Here is a 24,287-nt window from a genome sequence, read left to right as displayed (position 1 = left end):
CTCTGCTGAAGCACCTTCTGAATTTTTTCCGAAGAAGAGAGATTTTTTGTTTGTTTTTTTGAGTTGTGAAGATTTTTAAGGGAATGGCCACCATGTAAGAATTACTTTGTAAAGCTACACTCTAGATAAAGTTATAGCTTGATCTTCTGATGTGTACATGCAGGAGAACAGACGTAGGTTCTTTAAGCGGTGATGCTAGACAATATTTATGTACAGCATGAGAGTAAATATGGCACTGTATAAATGCATGCATCCGGGGTTGAAACTTGAAAGCCTACCCTAACCTTATATTTGAAGGCCCGTAAACTAGTTTGACCTTCAAAATATACATGTTTGTCTAAAATTTAGAAAATGTGGCCTTCTTTTGTTGCCCTATTTTGGAAGAGGCCTTCTCTAGAAGGTTTGAACGGCTTTGATGACCTTTGAAGGCTTCAAATTTAGCAATGCATGCATTTGTGACTCAGTTTTTACAAACAGAGGCCCATTAGTTGCACGTACGGTAGCATTGGACTCTGACTGTGGTAGTTAGTGGTGGTAAAAAATGGTTTAATGTAGTGGTGGTAAAAAATGGTTTAATGACATGGTACTTTTGCTTAATCCTGTGTTTTGAAGTTGGCTCTTTACGCAATCTGCCCTCCCCCCTCCACACACACACACACACACCGGGATGTAAGTCATGGCTAAGCTACTTTAAAAAGGTACTATTTGATACCCTAATATGTAGTGCATATAGCGCTTTTACAAGAAAAAAGTGAGATGATTAATGATATGCAACTTAAGTGACAATATACATTGTAATGAATGCGGCTAAAAGAGGAGCATATTTAGATGTGCAAGGGTTGCAAGACTAAAGATATTACCTTGAATTGAAATAGGCTTCAGCTCCTCACATGTCACCTCCGTCTCTATCTCGGATCGTTAGCATTACCTAATGTTTTTATGGATATGCCTCATCAATACAAAGAGGACTGGGTGGGCTCAGCAAGCACTTGCCACACTCAATTAAAGGCTTCAAAAAAAACAAATACAACGGCAAGCGATCGATGAGCTAGAGACCATATAACCTTGGCTAGGCCTCAAGACTATCATTGATACAACTAGCCATCTTAATAAGAGATGAATTATCCTCAAACCAAGCCCCCACAGTTTCCAAAAGCCTTAGAAAGTCCAAGACCCAAGGCCCACAGTTTCCAAAAGCCTTAGAAAGTCCAAGACCCAAGGCCCTCAACTCAAGGCATTGCAAACCATAACTTTCAAGAATCTACATGAAGGTTAGCCTAATGCAAACATATGCCGCTTCCTAAAGGCCCAAGTGCAAGGCTTTTTGTGGATGTTGATGGATTGGCTAAACAAGAGGGTGAAGAACAATATCAATGACATTCTTTTGAAGCCAATAGAACGTAAGGAAACTTATGTAGTTTGAGAGTTGTAATTTTGTAGAATGATAGGGTTTTGTAAGTAGGGTCTTATCCTTGATGTGGGGCTTAATTGCTTCAATAAAGCTTATGTAGATAAGTATGTTCAATCACACATTCAAATCAATGTGACGGAATTGAGTTGTGTTAGTACAATGAAATTAAGCAAATAGATGAATTGACATATTGGATTATGAAATAGATGAATGGACATATTAGATTATGATGAAAGGTACTTGATAGGGTTTTGTAAGTAGGGTCTTATCCTTGATGTGGGGCTTAATTGCTTCAATAAAGCTTATGTAGATAAGTATGTTCAATCACACATTCAAATCAATGTGACGGGATTGAGTTGTGTTAGTACAATGAAATTAAGCAAATAGATGAATTGACATATTGGATTATGAAATAGATGAATGGACATATTAGATTATGATTAAAGGTACTTGATATGACCACCTCATGTTATCTACTCTCAATCAGGACTAAAATTTGACGGGCTTAGGATCATGCAATTTTTGAGATCGACATAAAGTCTCATAATTAAACCATTCAAATGACATGTACTACATTAAAATGAATGGGGATTAGCCACAGGACATGACCACGCTCTAGCTAAAGGAGCCAAAAGAGCAAGCTATACACAACCTCCAATTAGTAAGCTCTTAATGCCACATCCTATAATACCATAACTGGTCTTCAATATCACCACCCCACTTTAGGTGGTTTTTTTCCACGTTGCAAGAACAAGATCTTACGTATAACATATGAGTCACATATAGGACGTCATATATATACATAAAAATTCCAATCATCAAGCTCTACTACTCGTGCTATCAAAGTAAAAGGCTTCTAGCCCTAGAGAATAGACCACTCTTATGGCATTGCCCTCCTATCTTTGCCTTGTAGGCCAAAAATCAAAAGCATCTTTCTAACACACTTAGGATGCATTACTTACTTTAAGTGGCAACAACATCAATGCATCAAAGGTCTCTAAACACAAGTTACTTCTCTAGCTTTTCTTCATGGCATTTGGGCACAAAAGAAACTTTCACAGTTGGTAGTTTTGAAATGTAGTGCTTTAAACTGCTCGACATGATGTTTCTATAAGAAATTGATTTCATTTTTCAGCTAAAAATATATTTATACATGCTACTAAGATATGTATGCATAATGCTAGTTTGTACATAAACTTAAACTATGTGTACACAATACATACTTTTAGTTTATATATGTATACTAACTTTTTTAAATCTTCCACTAGCCTACTACCATAGTCCTTAACTCCTCCTTTTATGAACTTGTAAAGTTTCTTGTAAATCATAGGCTAAAGTGAAGAGCAAGCTAAAGGCAAAAGTAGTGGTTCAAGTCAAACTCGAGGGTATGAGTAGTGGTTCAACATTAGGCTCTAGTTTTAGTAGTCATCCAAGAAAGATGAGAGGGTATGATTGGCTTTTTGCAGCTCTACATGTCATCAAACTCCATGAAATTGTTTGCGACATGACCATGAGTTTTCTATACTCTTTTATTTCCATACTTTACTACCATGTAAGTGTGGTTTGATTAAGTTTACTACTATTATAGAATCAATCAGTTATTGCTTGGAATAGTATGAAAATAAAATGAACTATAACATAAGAAGCAAAGTTTAAGCAATTAAACTATGACTTGATCAGAAGCTCATGTGCCTTTTTAGTTGACATTTTCTATGATACATACTTGTTGGGTGACTTAATGAGCTTTGGGAAATGGATGCGAGCTCTAGAAATCCCAACTTCTCTTGTCCCCAACACAGTTACCAACCAAATTGGGAAAATAAGCTATTTCCTTTCCTTTTTTTTATTTTCATGTATTAATTATATTATAAGGAAAATCTAGAATCACCCACCTTTCCATAAGAATTAGTCACACTTCTTTACCATTAAAATTAATCATATAGGTGACACTCTTACCAAGTAAGAGGAAAAAAACTAACAATGGTAGTTAGAAATCTATACTACACACTTCCTTTGACAGCACATGGAAGATCTCAATAAGCACAAACTTAGAATGGTCATAGCAGATAATGTCTACAAAATATCCTCTGTTAAGATAAAGATATATGTTAAAGTATTATTAGCTCTCAAGGTGTTGAAGAACTTGGCTTAGAAAATTGAGAAAACACAAATTTAAAGAGATTATGTTAGTTGATGTGTCTAGTGTATAGCTTTTAGATGTGGAAGAAGCTACGTGTTGGAACATTATTTACCATCAAGACCAAGGAACCACAACTTGAATTGTGATTAGACAATTATGTATATGTAACATATTATTTTTATGTAATGAAAGAGAAACTTTCATAGAAAGGAATTTACTTTTTTGTTTGTTATCTTTCTCAATAATGTACTGGTATATGGTATGATATAGCTATGAATTTAAAAATAATGATGCCCATAATTAAGTACCAATTAGACACTTTACATTACTTCAAAAATTATTGTCTTTGTAAATTTTTAATAATTTGATGAGAATAGTAGTACTTCTTGTAACTTTACTTTTGGAAGATAAATTAGATATATAGAGTTAGCATTTGCTAGAAAGCCCTTGTATTTCAAGTTAAGACACTTATTATGGATAAGGCTTATACCTAATACCTCTTATTATCTTCAATGATAATCTATCTGTGTTAACAAATATACAAGTGGGGGTGGTTGTAGTCTCAACAAGGTGGTCCTTATGAGATATCTATCTAGAGGGCATCGATGAGATTGATTGGATGAGGATAGTGCATGTGTAATTGATGGGCGGTGTTGCACTAACGGTGATAGCACGGGGTACCAATTGAGGTATCACATATGGAGCTATGGGCTTTGTGCCAATTTATATTAATTTGTTTAATATAAATTGCAATGTGGTGATAACACACGATACCAATTGAAGTATCATATTTGTGCCAATTGAGGTGTTATATGAAGCTATGGGCTTTGTCCAATTTATATTAAATTGGTTAAATGCCTTATTTTGGCTTTGTTTGAGTGTTGGATATTTGCAATAGCGATGTGAATTGCACGGTTATCACATTTCATGTGTGTAGAGATTAATGTATTTAGTGTAAAAAAAAATGTGCAAAGGTACTATGGTTATTTTCGCAAGGTTAAATCCTAAATTTGGATGTAATATATGTTGGTTCGCAAGGGGTCTATTTTTAGAAAACATGTGATTTAAATACCTTACTTGTTGGGAAGCGTGAAGCCATAAACTTGGGGGGGTGGAGAGAGAGAGAGAGAGAGAGAGAGAGAGAGAGAGAGAGAGAGAGAGAGAGACTACACCCAATCTTATGTCGTGCTCTTAATCTTGTGATTTTTCATGTGTTATTATGCCTTAGTATATGGTGTTTTAATTTCAAAGAGAATATTTATATCCTCATCAAATCTCCATTGCCCAAGGACATTCCATCGCCCTAGGTCTTAATGACAATGAGGGATAATTGATGGTGAATTTTTGACTCTTACAAGTTGACAAATAGGCTTATCTCTTCTTTATGACAAAGTAGTGCCATCATTGTTTTGGTGTCTAACTTTAGTATAGTGTTGTCTTCTTGCTAGTTGATGTTGCAAATGGGTGGCATTATTCCACTTGTTTCCAAGCATCACATCACCTTTGAGTGCATAAAGCACACAAAAAAATCACCCTCCACAAAGTTATCAAAGTAACTCGCTCATAGAACCCCGGTGTCAAAAGAGAATGTAATAGAAGAATGAACCAATGCATTATTACCCAAAGGTTGTGTTTTCATTGTGTGGAGATTGACTTTAATGTTTTGTTGTAGCTTCTTAGATAGATGTGATTGTTACCATATTTATACTAAAGACGCTCTCATCATGTAAGGATGATGTAAGATGATGACATATACACCATTCTATTTGTGAAAATTTATTACTACAAAGGTGTGTTTGAAGGTCCTACAAGATTTCCATAGGTCTTGTTTTTGTTTTAACCATCACTAGTTTGATCATCAAGGTGGTACTTTCCAAGGGTGGTTGATCCCACTTATCCCAATAATGCTTTGTGATTTTGAGGATTCTTAGCCTAGTTCTAGCATCCTTTATTGCTTTGCTTTCTTTGCCTCTATAAACTACAAGAAAGAATACATTTGTGTTTTCACTTTAAAAGTAGTGCCCTAGTTTATTACTTGGTATTTTGAATAATTCTATTTTCATCCTGTTGTCTTGTTAACGAAGGTCTTCTTGCTTATAGGTTGGGATTAGATCTACTAGCTCCTCCATAGTTTCATGTAAGCATCCATTCAATCCTTGAGATCATACCAATGGCTTGGGCTGCCTACGATAATGTGCCAATTAATGGGTATTTTTTCTTTAGAGAATAGGAAGGACAAGAGTCGTGATGTCAAGTGGCTTATATTGTTTCTTGTGTAGGATACCAGACGTGACCTGCAATGGTGTAGGGAATTTGAATCTCATTTTATTAAGGAAGAGGTGCTAGGTCATCACAATAGAGCAATGTGTGTGTGTGAAGGTGTAATTTCCATCATCGTCATATACCCTAGCAAGCATGCATATTGATTTTCATGTGTAAGTGCATGCACAGAGTACTTGTAAGGAAGGGACTTAACCAAGCTAGGATTTGAGAATGGATTTGAGCCATATGCATGAAAAGCCATGTGATAATCCACACATGAGGAATCATGAGCCAACTCTTCCATGAAAGCCAAGGGTGGAAGTACCACCATAGATCATCATGGGGAGTAGATCCTACACATGGGAAGACTACCATGAATCAGCCACCATAGAAGTATAAGCTCCAAGAAAGGTAAGTGTTTAGATGTCAAAATGATTGAAGGGTTGTAAAAAGGTTTCAAAAGGTACAAAGTACATAGGCCGTGTGCCTTCTATAGTCCCAAGCCTACATGTGCCCTAGTCCCATATGCTTAAATGTACCTTAAGCCCCCATGAGCCTAGGCCATACCCCATGAGCATGTGCATTCTAAAATCACTTTGTTACAAACCATCCCCTCCTATAAAGATTTTGTCCTCAAAATCAAATCCAATAAAGAAAGAGATAGATTAAATCCAAAAGCTATCAAGATCAAAGCAGCAAAGCTCCGATGATACCAATGTAAGGAACAGACATAACCAAGCCAAGATTCGGGAATGGATCCAAGCCATATCTATGAAAAGCCATGTGATAATTCACACATGATGGATCATGAGCTAGCTCCCATGAAATACAAGGGTGGAAGTAACACCATAGATCCACTCCTCATATATAGGGAGTAGCACCTAGATATGGAAAGAGTGCTACAACTCTAAGAAAGGTAAGTGTATATATATCAAAATGATCAAAAGGTTGTAAAAAGATTTAAAAATATATAAAGTACATAGGACATGTACCTTTTATAGTCCCAAGGCCACATATGCCCTAGTCCCACATATGCCTAAACGTACCTTAAAACGTACCTTATGCCCTCATGTGCCCAGGCCATGCCCTAAAGCCACATATGCCCTAGTCCCATATGCCTAAATGTACCATAAGTCCCATGTGCCTAGGCCATGCCCCATGAGCATGTGCATCCAAAAATAACTTTGTTACAAACCATCCCCGCCTATAATGACTTCATCCTCGAAATCGGAGAGTGGTCATGCACAAACAACATATACAAGAGGCTATATACAAAATCCAAAAATCAACCATAACTAGGTGTTGATGGCGAGGCAAATATATGCTAAAACATGAATTGCCAAAGTCATATGACCCTCACGATCAAATGGAAAGGATGATGAGATGTCATCGAAGATAAAGCTAACCATGTCCCTGCCTAGATCAAAGGGAGATTATGTGAGGAACCACCATTGATGATGAAGGTTGCTACATGTTTGTAGTTCAACCTGTTATGCTCCACTTCAAGAAATGCTCTATGCAGCACTGAATTAAAACACTTGCTACTACTAGTATTGCAATCTTGTTTCTTTGTATTTCCTGAATGGTATATATTGTAAGTAGATTATTTTAATTTCTTGCTTGATTTAATTTTATTCTTTAAATTGATAATGACACTTGTAGAAAATCACGGACCTTGAGCATGGGTGGATGCAAATGTTGTTGTTAGGGTGTTAGATCTGAAATGAATTCTCTATCTATTTGTAGCTTGTGATCCTAATATGCAGCACTGAATTAAAACACTTGCTACTACTAGTATTGCAATATTGTTTCTTTGTATTTCCTGAATGGTATATATTGTAAGTAGATTATTTTAATTTCTTGCTTGATTTAATTTTATTCTTTAAATTGATAATGACACTTGTAGCAAATCAGGGACATTGAGCATCAGATTGTGCATTGGTGTTTGCACAAGAGGGGTTGGGTTAAACTCCCAATAGGGTGGATGCAAATGTTGTTGTTAGGGTGTTAGATCTGAAATGAATTCTCTATCTATTTGTAGCTTGTGATCCTAATATGCAGCACTGAATTAAAACACTTGCTACTACTAGTATTGCAATCTTGTTTCTTTGTATTTCCTAAATGGTATATATTGTAAGTAGATTATTTTAATTTCTTGCTTGATTTAATTTTATTCTTTAAATTGATAATGACACTTGTAGCAAATCACGGACCTTGAGCATTAGATTGTGCATTGGTGTTTGCACAAAGGGGGTTGTGTTAAACTCCCAATAGGGTTGATGAAAATGTTGTTGTTAGGGTGTTAGATCTGAAATGAATTCTCTATTTGTAGCTTGTGATCCTAATATGCATCAAATTGTTTCAATAATCTTGCACTCCTTCCACCAAGATTCAATAATCTTGTTTCTTGCATCAAATTAAGCAAGAATATAACAATTGTGCTTATCTTACATCAAATTTTTTAATATTTAATGATTTTCTTGAAGTTTTATAATTTCTATTAAAGAAACACAATTCTTGCAAAGTATGATCAAGATATGAAAGATTTGATCAAGAATCACTCACTATTATAAGATTTTAAACTATGCACAATTCTATAATAAAACTATAAATTGCACATAAATCTTCTTAAAATTTATAACAAAACTATTGCAATCTTCACATTAATTTGCATAAATCTACAATAGAGCAATAGAACTATAATCTTTACATCAATGTGCTCAAATTTGTAATAGAATTGTAATCTTCACATAAATCTACTTAAATCTATAATAGAATTGCAATCTGTGTACTTTCTTGATAAACTTTGTACTAAGATTTGGACACAACAACAGACAATATCTCCCAACCTACCAAGAACCTAAAGAAACTAGGTAAATGTTTGAAAGAAACTAGGGTTTATGAAAAGATTTGATGAGAGAAATCACTAATCAAGAAAATTATGCACTTAACTGAGAGAATAGGATTCTAAAATAGTGATTAGCATATAATAGTGATTAGCATATACTTAAAAATAATTAAAACTATCTCATTTCTAATACACACAATGAAGGTAAAAGCAATCTTGGAAAACTCTATAAAACTTAATAAAAAAATGATTAGGTCTTAATCACCAAATATCAAAGCCAAAAGCTATCAAGATCAAAGTAAAGCTTTGATATACCAATGTAAGGAAGAGGCATAACCAAGCTGAGATTTGGAAATGTATCTAAGCCATATTCATGAAAATAACCCACGCATAAGGGATCATGAGCCAGCTACCATGAAAGCGAAGCGTGGAAGTACCACCATAGATCCACTTATCATAGGGAGTAACACCTAGATATGGAAAGACTGTCATGAATCAGCCATAGAAGTATAAGCTCCAAGAAAGATGTGTATAGATGTCAAAATGATCAAAAGGTTGTAAAAAGGTTTCAAAAGATACAAAGTACATAGGCCATGTACCTTTTATAGTCCCAAGCCCACATATGCCCTAGTCCCATAAGCCTAAATGTACCCTAATCCCCCATGTGCCCCCACATGGATGTGCATCCTAAAATCACTTTGTTACATCTAATCCCTTGTAGTTATGTCCTTGCACCTAATGGCTTTGCATCTGCGAGAGAATTTGGTAGAATAGAAATGTTGCAAACCATTCCATTGTCATATCCTCCTGTAGAAGAGAAATGGTTGGTTTCTATGCCTTCCCTGAACATCTATGAGTTGTACCTCTTTCTTCTTTTGCATACTAGTATGTATTTGTCCATTTTTATATTTTTCCCAAATTATGAAGATAAGGTTGACTTTGTCACCTTGTCTCTTTTTTCTCTCCCTTGGGTCATGTTCCTCCCCACCAAATGTGTGTCATCCTCATTACTCTATGCTCAAGGCATTGAAGGATCCAAAAGTGAAAGAAAATATAAAATGTAGACTAATGACTTTTGTAGTAACCAACATTTAGCCACACCCCTCTAGCCTACTCTTTACCTTACAAATCCTTTAAGAGTCTTCATGAACCTCTCTAAATCCTTTAAGAGTGTTCATGAACCTCTCCAAATAGAACATCCACCTTGAATGAACCTTTTGGCTAACTCATCAACCAAGTGCACAATAAGGTGTAGTGAGGGAACATGCGTCTCAAAAAGTCACACTGCTACTACAATAATGGACTTCTTTCCTTCTTGATAGATTCTTTCTTAATCTAATTTGATGAAATCCATCTACTTGCCATAAATCCAAAACATTACACACACACACGCACACACGCACGCATGCACGCACGCACACGCACACATAGATTATATGTGACTTCTTTTTATCTCCTCATCATGTGTGAAAAGATAGTATTTTTATCTTACTAAAGTACTCAACTTACATATATTTTCTCTTATCTCCTTAGTCATGGTAGCCCTTCATTAATGTTAATTGGATCCACATGCCACATGGATCTGGATTAAGGAAAAACAAATCAAGTGTGTAATAAGAAGAACTTTATCAAGAACTAAGAGGAGTTTTGAATACGTAATTTATATGTAATCGTGCAACTTCAAGTTAGATAGTTGAGTCCTATGTCAGTACATTTACCTTATATAGCTGGTTAGAGTGCAAAAAGATGCTCCTTCTTCACTGAAAGTTCCCTCTACTTGCTTGATGCATTAGGATGCATTTTGAAGAACCATCTTGTTGCCTGTTTGGAGACATAAATGGGGCATCTTCCCTACCTCTTGTAGTTCTTCTCTCATGCTTATTAATCAAATATTGCTGAATGGAACTCTTTTCTTGAATATATGCATGGGGTCTAGTAGATGATTGATTAATAAATCTCCCCAATAAAGAAGGCGATGAAGACAGAGAGCCATTTCATCCTTGGAGGAGGTCTCTCATTTAGTATCATGTGTCAAATGAGACAATCCTAATATCCACTTGTAGTAAGATCTATAACAATAGATGATTTATCAATTATAAATTGAAATAATTATAATTATCATGAATTGAAACATTTACAACAACCCAAAGCATGCAATATAGTATCTTGGATAATCATGTATCATCCACATCAAGATTCCTTTCATAATTATAGATCTTTGTGTGGCATGCTTACTAATATCATGAACTCATACCATGCCATAATGTTTTAAGGTCTTCAACCAAAGGATCCATGAACACATCCATTTTCTTTGCCTTGTTCTTGCCTGGGATAAGAAGGGGAGGGAGAAGGTAACCCTTCTTTTGGAAGAGAGAGGGCTACTAATGACATGGAGTAGACATGGGTGTAGGTCACCATCCTAAGGATAAGGGAAACCAAGAACACCATCAAAGTTTGAAATCTTGTAAATATGATTAGTCATTAATTATGATTAATAGAATTACAAATATCTTATATACCAAGGCTTATGTTCACATTCATTTAAGCCCTTGGGCCCTACACTTAGCCTTGGCCCATACCATTATTCATGGCCTTTGACCCTCGGTTTTCGGGTGATGAAGGTTGTACTTAGAGTCAATTTAGTGCCCATACTCTCAAACAATGTATGCCAAAATGTGACAGCTCAATCACTCACTATTTGTTGTGGCGTACCATGCATCTTAAACATATATTCCATGAATTAGTGTGCAACCATGGATGCCAATTATCTCACTTTTGTTGGCACAAAAATAGGTATCTTTTGTCAACTAATCAGCTACAACATAGATGCTATCCCATCCTCTCCAAGCTAGTAATGAAATCTATTGTAATGTGCATCCACCACTTACTATCTCTAGAATAGGTAAGGGTGAAGTAAACCATTAAGATTTTGTGTGGGATCCTTGTTGAGTTGACATGGCATACATTTGGAGACATATTTGTTCACATGCCTTCATTGGCCATTCTAATGAGAGCTCTTCCTTATGATGGCATCATAGTTTTTGAAGAACAAACCCAAATGTCAGCCCATGAGAGATTGGGTTACAATAAGAACTATTTGAGTACCCTATGATCATTTCTCATGAAGAACTTGTTTCTAGAGAGATAGTGTTGCTATTTATTGATTGCATGAAAAATTACAATCATCTCTTGGCTGTAAACATGAAACTCCATCTCTTTATCATCAAGCTTGCAACTTTCAAGTGCAATCACCCCATGATCTGAATACAACATGGCACCAATTCCTCTTCCACATGCAGCTCTTATAGTGAAAGGCTTGGAGGAATCTAAGCATACAAAAATAGGAGCCTAAGTAAGCATCTTTTTCACCTCTTCAAAGCTCTTATGGTTTGTGGGTGAAAGCATGATAAGGTGGACTAAAAACCTGTGTCCTGGTGGATAATGGTTTACAACTGGTTGTGAAACACTTTTATGCAGAGTTAGATAATTAAAACATTGTTGTTTAATCTTGTTTCACATTTGTTATATCTAAAAACCACTAGATAAATTGCTAAATTACATCCACTAATATTGGTTATCTTCAAGTATGGTAGTAACAAATGCAAATGGTAGAAAGTGTACCCCCTTATCATGCTTTCACCCTTGTAGTATCCCAAAAGAACGCCTACTTCTTTAACTTGTCCGTCAATGGAGCCATTATGTTAGCATATTTCTAAAAAAACCTTTGATAGAAGAATGACATATCCAAGAATTTTCTTAATTGAGTGATGTTGGTGGGAATAGGTCACTTCTCAACACATTCCACCTTCTTGGGATATCCACCCTTATGTTATCTTTGCCTACAATGTGACCAACGTACTCAACTTCATATACCATGAATGTATATTTTCACTCTTTGGCATAAAAATGGTTGGCTCTCAATGATTTTGTCTCTTTGGCATACAAATGGTTGGCTCTCAATGCATCCAGAACCTTATGCACATGAACTAAGTGCTTCTCTTCACTCTTTCATACACCAATATATCATCGAAGAAGACGAGTATAAACTTGAAGAATAATGGTTGAGGAATTTTTTTCATCAAGGCTTGAAAAGTGGGGGGGACATTGCATAATCCAAATAACATCCCATGAAATAATAGAGACCCCTGTTGGTCTAAATGTCATCTTGTAGTCATCACCACTCTTCATCCTAATTTGTTGGTAGTCTGATCTCAAGTCAATCTTGGTGAAGAATTTAGCACTCTCTTCAACTCATTCAAAATATCATCTATCTTTGGGATTAGATACCTATTCTTAATATAGTGATCTTGTTCAAAGCACGGTAATCAATGCACATGTAAAAGGTACCATCCTTGTTTTTTTTACCAAAAAGCATGGGTGATGTAAATGGTGATTGACTTACCTATACCCAACCCATTTCCATTAATTCTTTGACTTTCTTTGCCACCTCATCTTTCTCAACCTTTAACAATATATGGGAAGGCTTATTAATAGGCATAGCATTAGGCTCAAGCTGTATCCCATGATCCACGTCATGCTCGGGTGGCAAGCATTTGGGCATTTGAATACATCTTTATACTTCTTTAGTAGCTTTGTCATCCCTTCATGTGTGTTCTTGCTCTCTTCCACATGGACTTTATCTTTGCAAAGCTATAACGCATACATTTGTACCATGTTTTTGAGCCGGCCCCTCTCTTGAGTTTAGTGATATTAATCATTAATCAGCCTTTAGCTATAAACTCCATGTAAAGTAACACTCCTTTCTCCATGCATAAATTTAATGAAAGCTTGCCACAAATTCATGGAGAAAGTCCTAAGAGTGGATAACCAATCATAACCCAAATCAATGTCAATTAGGCCCATGTCCAATACTAGCAAGTTTTCTTTACAAGTGTAATCACTTGAGAGTGACACATCCACAGCATTTTAAACCATTGTACAATCCATAGCATCCACATTTTCCACTTGAACTTTATGCATTTTTCACAAAGCATCCTGGTACAATTTAAGATTGCACAATGATTGCCGGTTCACAAAACTGTGTACTACCAATATCCACCAACAAGGATGCCACTCTTCAATTGACCATAGCCTTGAGCCTCAAGGTATTTTTCCCCTTGCATCCAGCATAGGCTTCATAGGATATTGAGCATCGAGTAGCATCATGTGTACATGCATCCATAGCACACAAAGTATTGGGTAAACCCCATCATCATAATCACAAGGCCTACATAGAACACCACTGGGGATCAAATGGAAACTCACCATTTAGCTCTATGTCATTTAGCACATTGTAATCTCATAATCTTGTGATTGACGATGCCTCCACCATACATGAGCATATCCTTCCAACTGTTGTGTAGCATAATATACCTTGGCCCTTTCACTACTGCGAGCATTCTCAAAGTAAAGCTCCATCTTGTTAATCCGTTCCTCAAAGTCTTCATTAGTGGTGGCTTTGCCGCCATTGAATTTGGTAAGCACGATTTTGTCCTTGACTCCTTTGAATTCTCTTCAATTCACAATCTGCATAAGCATTGTCATTCTCAAATCTATCATAATGGTCTTCATACCCATGGAATCTTAAAGCAAAACCTTGATGATTATGAGCTTTTTTGGGTACATAAGCATCATTTCAAGAAGACTGATATACATGACCTTTGCTCTTTGCATCACTTGGTGTGGAAGCTTACATTGAGTTATGCATGGCTCCAAGAGAAGACTGTAAGTTTGGGTTGTTCTCCTTATTACCAAATGTAGCTTGACCCATGTCTCATTGAACACAATGCCTTTAGCTTTCCTTAAACCATAAATATTGTGTGATCTACTAGGATGTCCACCCAAGTCATGTGAAACTTTTGCCACAAAGAATTCAAGTGTTGGAGTAGTTCCATGACTAGGTTGCCACACATGTTTATGACTATTATGTTGATACAACTCACTCTTCATATGATTATAAAGACCTTTTATCTCATCCACCATTGGCCTCATGATGGTCTCCATCATTCCTCTCATCAATATCATCATTTGAGACATATCACTTGTCATAGTGGGCATTGCATTTGCATTTGACTCTCCACCATGACTTTGAAGTTTGTACATTTGTAACATTGGCATACATTGTACCTCCTTGTACATGACATGCTCGTTGATCCGTATTTGAAGTACAGCTCCAAACCTCTGGGATTAGTATTTTCTTCCTCAATCATGTACAAATGATCCACATTCTCCATGTCCAACTCTTGAAGCAACAAGGCTTGTTTGGGTGGTCAAGCTAAAAATGGAAATTGAGTGTAGAAGGCCCAAAGCTTATTCTTGATTATATGCAAATATCAAAGTGCATACTATCCAATGAAGAAAATATTAAGCAAATTAGATGTGCCCTAAAATTCTCTATTTTAGGGTTTAGTGATGGTTTATGTGACATTGCTGAAAATAGAGTTTTGGACCCAAAACCTAAAATGTTGGTCTGACTTTTGATTTATTTGGCTTGTTGGAAGGCTAATGCTTATTTCTAACCACCCTTTGAACCCTTTTTCCTTAGTCAAAGGTTAAGTATATTTATTTTGACTTCTTGGTCAATGCTAACTACTAGGATTTACCTAGCAAATGATGTCAAAATCAAATGATTTTTAGATCAAAAGCAAGATCTCAATGAGTATTTGCAAGCCTTGTATTCACATTGATGAGATCTTGAACAAGTATGGATGGAATTAGGGTTTTGTAATTTTTATAAAACCCTAATTTGATTGCTCTTTTGGTGTTGGATCAATGAACTCTTTGGCTCTATTGAAAGTTTGTAGTGACCACTTCCCAATGATATATTGCCCTTTGTTGACCACTAAATCTTTTATGACTGAACTTAGGGTTTAGATTACAACCATGCGTGAATTTAGGGTTTAGATTACAACCATGTATGGATCTTGACAAAAATTTGATAGTATCTCCTCTTTGCATTTGGTGCCAAATCTTAACTATTAATGCATAACACAATACATTCTATCAATAGTCAAAATTTACATCATCTATTGCATACCAAACCACATCAATGGAATGCATCCTCATGGCTTGTACCAATATTATGAACAACAATGTTCTTGACCTTGCCAACAATGAGTGAATTCATAGGGCCCATTGCTTGAATGTAATGAATGGAAGTCAATTCTGAGTCTTTAATGCTTGCGATCTCCCAAAGCCTTCTCACCCCCTTACTAAGTATATGTCCAAGCAAGGGTTGAGGCCAAGTCTTCACAACAGAGTACCTAATTAATCCCTCTCCGTACCGCTTTCCCAAGGGTTGAGGCCAAGTCTTCACATCCGAGTACCTAATTAATCCCTCTCCACACCACTTTCCCAAAGCAATCATAGCACAAAAAGTTCAAAACATGCTTTCCCTTGGCCTCTCATCTCCAATGCTAAGGGCTAACCTCACATACATTTGTAGATTCTATGAATAGAAATGTGAGAGGTACAAGGTGAGGTGATATTTGTGAAAAGCTTCAAATAGATGGAATGAAGCCACTTACAAGTCAAGCATGACTCATACTTTTACAACATACTGCATATACTCATGCCTCATCATCATATCCCTAGCATGATCCCATGTAATTTGTAACTTCTCCAATCTAATCACATCAACAACACATAACCAAACTATGCCCAAAAACCATGGCATACATGAGCATGACCACATCAAAAGTCTTCAAATAAGTTTTAAGTATGATCATACGAACTCATGTGCATGCCATAAGCATCCCAAAATGGTTCGATAGCATCAAACATCAATATCTACCATCATGTAAGTGGATGGCAAGATTTCACATCACATTGACCATATATGCATCCAAATGATGAGCAATACTCCCAAATGGCTATGAATGATTCCAATGGCTATCAATGTGATATAGGAATGATGTAATCTATCACCAATGACATGGAAATAGCATCAATGCTTCATGGAAATGAGGCTTTCATGAGAAAAAAACCCTAAATCACCATGTGAATGTTATGTGGCTAGCATCAATGCATTCCAATGGCATGGAATCAACACATGAGCATTTAGGAAGAAGTAACTAATGGTAAGGATTTAGGGTTCATAAGCAAAACCCTCAAATCTTTTCATAAGCTAGAAATCAACCAAGCTTTGCATTAATTTGATGTAGCAACTCACCATTGATGCTTGCACTAATGATGAAGTAGAGCTCCATTAATCACCAAGAAGGGGCACCAATTTCCAACCACGTTTTTGCTCATAGCTTGAAGTAGAGATCCCATTGAAACTTATTGGTGGGGAGAAAAGAGAGAAAGAGGTATGGAAAGCTCAACCTCTACTTCTGCCCACGACAAGTGAAAGCATAATAGAGTAGATAAGAGAAGGGAAAAGGAAGAAGAGAGCATACATCAACACCATCACTCACCCACATAATCTGTAAGCATGCATGTAACAAAAAGAAGAGAAAAGCATACAAGCAACTTCAATCACAAGAGGAAGAACAATTGTGAGAATGGGATTATGTGTTTTCTCATTAGTCAAAATGTCTTATATACAATACTCAATTGTTTAATGCCCACCTGCCCAACTAATGTCCAAGGGCCCAATAAGCTAGTCTAGGCTAATTTCCTAACCTAAATGTACATCAGTGGCATTGCACAAATCATAATATCGGTGTTTGACTATCTCTAGTGTTACACAAGTTGTAAGCTCGGTGTTTTATTATCTTTCAATATTACTCAAGTCATAAGCTTAGAGATTTTCCATAATCATTTTACATGAAGCACATTGTGCAGTACAAAAGTATGCTTGAAGAAGTTACTACATGTGGAGTAATGTTAGCCAATGTTGTTAAACACTTATGCTCTCTTTAATATACAACAAGTTCCTTGCAGGTGAATAAGTTGGATAATGGAGGAAACTTGCTAAATAGAAGAACATGGGAGCTATTGCTATTGATTGCAACATTGGCTGTACTAAGATGTAAATGAAGATGAAGCACATCCCTTGCCCAATTTGATGACTTGTTACATGCCAGCTCCACAAAATCCACATCCATCTATGTGTCCATTTCCAATTCATGATGGGGGAGTAGGCACTTTGGCACTTCATACGATTCCTCTTCATTTATCCACTCTATAGATGCTTTCATGTTAGGCCGCTCTTGTGTCATATCCGGGGGGAAGGGGGAGGGGAGCGGTCTTGTCAATGCCTCTTATTTGGCAAAGCATCATGGATCTGCTTTGGGGGAAGCCCCCACCTATAGGACCGCACTTGCACATGGAGGGGGCCTTATCCTTCCTGCATTTCTCTCCTCGAGAGTCTCATGTATTATCGATACTCTATGAGAGAAAGAAATAAAGTTATATTAACGTCTTTAAAAGATCCAAAGGGTCTACGAGACCAACATGATGTGAACATAGTGTCCATGAGGAATAGGTTGCAAAAGATAGCATGTGAAAATTCATCATAGATACTTGCGAGAACTTTTTGAAAATAGCTACTTAACATCAGGTAAAAGTGTCACAAGATACTTCTATATCTTATTACTAAACTAGTATATAACAAGCATATTTGAAGCTATGTAGTAAATTAAAGCATTAAGGGGCATCCCTAATTATGATGAGAATTTGAATTGTAGTAGGTCAAACACCCACTTGCCTTGATAGCTTGAAAAAATTAAGGGAGAGGAAGAGAGATGATTAAGGCTACTATAGGGGGGTCCTCAACAATGGAAATGTTAAGCAAAATAAAATTCTTGAAAAAGTAGGGTTGTGCAAATTTCCCTCGCATTGAATGCATACCCAATTGATAGTTTTTCTTCATTTTGATGGCTTGCACTAACTGTACTTTTTCTTTTTATGTGCATGTACCCAATAACATGGGTAACTTTATTGCAAGAGAAAAATCAATAAGAATGTGATCTTCATCTTTTGAATATGTTGCGATAAGATACAAGTTACAACACTTTTTCATTAATTCATTAAATTTTTTATTAGTCATCTAGTTATGGTAAAGTATACGAATCCCTATGATTTTTAGGAGCAATGAGCATGACCCATTGATGCATGTATCGAGTGGTGGGTATTGTCTTCTATCTTCTTTTACATCAAAGTTGCAACTTGATATTAAATAATGTTCTACCATCATTGTTTTGAGTCGTTTCTAGGTTTTTGGAGTGAAGTAGGCATTGGTCCTAAAAGAAACAAGTAAATCGCTGAAATTTGCAAGTGTGCCTTGGACTTCAAAGTTTGCAAAATTGAAGGCCTATAAGGTTACTTTTGACCTTCACATTACGCTCATAAAAGAGTTTACCTGGGGTAGCCTTCTTTTGAGGCCGAATTTTTGCCCGGGGGGAGGGCTTTATTTGAAGATTAAAATGGGTCTTGAAGCTGACTTCCGCCTTCAGCAAGCAAGCACTATTTCTATTATGTAAATCCCGAGGCACCTTGGATTGTAGAAGTGCGCATGTGTTGAAGGAATTCACATGATCTTTAAAGATACCTAAACAGCGTCGAGGGGATCGCCCCAAAGCCTTCACGACGACGCAAGGAGAGGACATGCACAGCGAGAAAGCGTATATTATATTATATTATGCCTTGATGGAGCCTTCGCCACGCAAGGAAGTGATATATATATATATATATGCCTTGGAGCCGGCCAAATGAGCTGCAAGTTGCATGTTCCCGAAATTGCCGCCGTTAGTTTGTCTCTCTCCCCCCCCCCCCCCCCTCTCTCTCTCTCTCTCTCTCTCTCTCTCTCTCTCCGTCCATTCCATGAGCTTAATTAAGAATGAGTACTCCTCCTCCGCCTCAACGGCCATGACGATCTGCCCTGATCAATCTCTTCGGCCTGTGGTGAAACTCTATCCTTGAAAAGGTAATTGTTTGAGAGGGATGTATCGTAGAGGATAGCAGCGTTAATATATTCTAGCCTTGAAGCTTAATATACGATCAACATTGCGACCATGCCTTGTCTTTGATCTCTGCGTGGATGCAGCATCGGCGCTCTGCTAGCAGTAGTGTTGCCGGCGATCATGGCACAGCGGCAGGTAATGACGTGGCGGAGCTGCCTGGCGCATGGCGCACCAAAGCAGCTGCATGGGCATGGTACATGCACGGCAAGCCCAGCAGCAGCAGCAGCAGCAGCAGCAATTATATCCCGGAGATCAGCATGAGTGCTCCAGGTGGTGATAGCCTTCTGCAAGTAGGATCTCATAATAAGCCTTCGAAGAAAAGATCATCGTCGGCTGCTGCTGACATGGCTGCCGGAGCCTCTCGGTTCAGGGCGGAAGCAAAGGCCGAGGGTACCGGCTTCTCCGATCAACTCGTCTGCCAGAGCAAGCTTTACGACGCCTTCGAGCTCCAGGAGCTTGAGCAGCGTCTAAATCGCAACCTTAATGTAAATACTCCAAGCTTCTATATTGAGCCATCGCCGGCGCAGTCTACTGCCCCCAGAACTCACGTTGCGGCCGATCATCCAGTTGAAGCCATGGATACCTACTCTGCGCGGCTGCTCGTTAATGCACGATCAATTTCCATGCCCCACTATGCACACACGCCTGTGCAGGCGCAGCTGCAGCTGCCGCGCTCCCGTCACCACATCTCAACAACAACAGGAGACCAAATCAAGAAGAAATCCAGCTCACGATGGTCGGTAATTCGAGGTCTGTTCCGAATTATGGCTTCCAAAAAGAAAGATCTGCAATCAGAGTTGGACAACAAGGGAGACCGCAATGATCAGCTTCAGACAGCTACGGCCGCGGCATTGGCGCATCACCACCACCACTACTACCACCACCATCACCATCATCATCATGTCTTCCACGGCCAATGTGCCGGCTTCGAGGAGATCGATTGGCCAATGTCACCTGCCTGTCTAGAGGAAATAAACTGGCCGCCACCGTCACCCGCTGCATTAAATGGCCCCTGGCTGGATCGCTGAGGCCTGATCTATCGTTGGATCCCTCGTTTTACAACCTCTGGAACGATCCCTGGTTTTAACTTTGAATAAAGCACGAACATTTGCCTTGAGACTTACTTGATTGGAACAAGATAGTGCATACATGTAATAATATAAGTATAAATTCTCGTTGCTAAATACCTGATATTATGCTTGTATGTGTATCATGTAGAGTATAAGTGTGGATGGATCTCCCCTTTTTTCAAAGTCCTCAACATGGCCATGAATTACAAATCCATGAAGAGCAAAAGTTTGATCTTTATTCAAACATATTTGAATATTAAGGTACATTCTAGTCAAGTTATATCATTTGAGTGCTCTACCAATAATTATCTGTATATTTTAATGACATATTGCAAATTAGAAGGGAAAAATATATGTGCTTGACGCTAGTTACAAGGAGAGCAAACTTTGGATCGTTGGATGATATTTATGGACATACATATTGACCATGGATTATTCTAATTAGGATAATAATGATATGCACATATGCATGTCCTATTCTAAGCACATGAGTTTTAAACAATATGCATATTAATATAATCAAAGTTTGTCTATGTGAATTTGAAATTAAAGAAGAGTGTGACACAATTACAACACCCATCAAATGAATGAGCGGCTCACACATGAATGGATCAACACGATCCAACGCCCTTATAAGCATTTTCCTCTTTTTCTTACTTAATTGTAAGAAAGAAGAAGAAACTTGTTGTATTCTTCCTCTTTTTCTTATTTATTTGTAAGAAATACAAGAAGTAGAAGAAAAGAGGAAGAGACTCTTCTCCTTAATCTTCTTCTTCTTATTTTAAGTAATACATTTTTAATGTTTATAGGCTTTCAAGCACACCTTTTCTGCAACACAAGTTTGCTTGTCATGTAGGAGGCTATTGCTCTTGTTACTTATTTATATTCCTATAAGCCCTCATGTTTTTTGACAATGCTCACAATACATATAGATAATAAGCACAATACATATAGATAATAAGCTCTTATGCATTATGCATAAGAGATTAATGTATAAGCTCTTAAGCATTTTGCATAAGATCTTAAGCATTATGCATACAAGATATAATGTATAAGCTCTTAAGAATTATGCAAAAAAGCTTATACGTTAGCTTATGCAAAAAATCTAAGAGCAAATCCATAAGAACTCTTATGCATTATACATATGCATAAAGCTCTTAGATCTTACGCATAAGGGCTTATGTATAATGTGTAAGAGCCTAAGCATATCATAACCCTTATGCATTATGCATATCTTCATAGCGTCCTTCTTGATAAGGCCTATGCGGTGTCACTAAGTTTCTAATATGGTTCATTGGCTCTAGGCAGGTGCCAGGCTTCATAGACAATGTCTAATGTCAAGAGTCAGCTCCAGTGGAATCTCTATTTGTGCAAGTACTAAGATGTGTGTCATAAGAAGAAATAAATGTGAAGCATGTGCTAAGGTCCGGTCTCCAAGCCGAAAGAGCGGCCAGCTTGTCGCGTCGAGAGTACGAGTCTATCCATGTGCTCCATGACCTTTGGCCTACTATGGATGATGTGCCCTCTAACTTCTCAAAGCATCTCCATGCCCATGGTGGCTGGCACCTAATACTCTAAGAGTTTGTGGACTTTTGTGGCCTTTGTCTTCTTAGTGGGTGTAAGCAACACTGTATTTGATGAGGTTTTTGAACAAAGTACTATAGAGGGCTGTGAGGGTGTGGAAGATTTCTTAATAAAAAGGACACATAGGTTGGTATATATGTTCGTATACCATTCTTAGGAATGTGCATACACATAGCGTCCATACGTGCATTCTTAACCTTGAACATACGTGTGAAGCATGGAACAGGTGTGCACATATAAACGTGTATATGTGCATGTGCATGTACATATAGGAATGTGTGTGTGCATATGTGAAAGTGCATGTATAGGTAAGAACGTGTGTGCACAAATGTAAGTGTGCATGTGCAGATAGGAACGTGCATGCAGGAATAGGAATGTGCAACTTTTTTTTGAGATTTTTCATACAAATAGACCCTTAGTGAATATGTAGGTGTAGTGTTGGGGGCCATGCTTATGTGAGTGCCTTAAATAATAGTATTTTGATCATTAGAAATCCCGATGATGAGTCGTACCATCCAAGTTTTCATCCACCATGGCCCCCCAATCCTGAGAAAGCTAGTGATTAGAGAACCACTTACATAGTTTGTATTAGCTTCCTTGAAGACTCACCTTCACAAGTCTCTATCACCTTTGCTTCCTTCTATCCTTATTTTCTTCTTTTCTCTATCTCAGCTACTTTCCTTGACTTTAATTACTGCTTTCTTGAGGCTTTCTTTGACATTTTTTATTGGTTTTTTTGATGGATACCCTTTTCATTTAGTAAGGGTGAGGTATGTATTTTTGGCCCATCTATCTAGCTAGGCTTGAGAGGGATGCCGACTATGATAGGGGAATTCGTGGTTTTTATCTAGCTAGGCTTGAGAGGGATGCCGACTATGATAGGGGAATTCGTGGTTTTTATCTTTTAATTGGGGAAGAAATATCCTATTCATGGTGTGTTTGGAGATGGTCATGGGGCTCTGGGAATTCTTCAATCTTTTCCTTACCCTTTGCTAAGGTTATGCATGGGGTTCTAGTAGCATTGGTCACACCTTAGATTGCTATTGCATCTTGCCTTGGTAGTTTTTGTTATGGTGGCTAAAGAGGTTGGTGGTAATGACAGTGTGACTCTAGGTACCCAAATGCTCTTGTTCCCTTCATAATACCCTTGGACCTTTAGAAGGGTGTCAGATACCCACCATATTTTGGTGTGCTCCTTCATTAGGGTTTTCTTTTTTGATGGGTTGGTTTTGACTATGTTACTTAGGTAGTCAGAGTCATGTGTGACCTACATAGCATCCTTGGGTTTCCAACAACTCCTTTTTGACGAACCATGCTTTCATTTTGGGCTAGGTTTTGCTCCCTTGTAATGTGGTCATGTTGGTGGCATGGCTATTATTGGCATGTACTGAGCCTTTCTCTTTGGTATTCAGATTTTCTATTACCCTTCATGGTAAATTTGTGCCCGAAGTGTTGCTTGTGGTACCCACCATTTATCACCCCCATCATGAAAACATTGGTGTTGCTGTTTTGCGGACTAAGTGATTTCTAGGGACTAAGTGGTTTGGGCACCTGTAATTCATATTTTGCAAGGTTAGAAATGTTAGTAGTATTGGTGTTAGTTGGGTTAGTCCTTGAAGAGGCTAGTTGTGTCGGAGGGTTATTCCTACTTGGGCAAGACTTTTCATGGAACTTGGTTACTTACCCCTACGACCAAGTACGGTATAGGCCTCTTTTTGAGTGGCATGGTTGGAGTATGGGTTGCCTTTGATAGCTCCATTAACTCTAGAACTTCTTTGATTGGAGAATTGTTCTTTGGTGTTGAGGTTTTGTAGGACACCTATGCATCCTCATCTAAGAAGCACTTCTTCATGCATGGTACCTATAGACATGATATAGAACTTTTTTTCCAAGGGTTTGTTCCCAATGTGGAACATGGTGGTGAACGAACGTGTGCATGTGGTTTTTAACGTGTTTACTACTTCCACTCGTACAAGGTAGTCGTTTGTGAGTTAGAACAATCAATTTGGCAATGATTGTGCTGAGATTGTGCCCCATGCATCCACATCATCTAAGAAGCACTTCT

At 37.6% G+C, this 24,287-nt stretch overlaps 1 protein-coding gene across 1 annotated transcript; it reads left to right on the top strand.

The window, feature by feature from the left end:
• The first annotated feature begins 19,390 nt into the window (after window positions 1–19,390).
• LOC147636651 (uncharacterized) lies at window positions 19,391–20,679 on the top strand. Its single transcript, XM_086799823.1, has 2 exons — window positions 19,391–19,531; window positions 19,652–20,679. The coding sequence occupies exon 2, from the start codon at window positions 19,766–19,768 to the stop codon at window positions 20,594–20,596; it is 831 nt and encodes a 276-aa protein (XP_086655949.1). The 5' UTR covers window positions 19,391–19,531; window positions 19,652–19,765; the 3' UTR covers window positions 20,597–20,679.
• The last annotated feature ends 3,608 nt before the right edge of the window (window positions 20,680–24,287 follow it).

This window comes from Cibotium barometz, chromosome 7 (assembly GCF_041138505.1).
Source record: "Cibotium barometz isolate CiBa-2024 chromosome 7, ASM4113850v1, whole genome shotgun sequence".
Classification (NCBI taxonomy): Eukaryota; Viridiplantae; Streptophyta; class Polypodiopsida; order Cyatheales; family Cibotiaceae; genus Cibotium; species Cibotium barometz.
The sequence above is the reverse complement of the archived record's forward strand: the minus strand, read 5'-3'. Positions and strand labels throughout refer to the sequence as shown.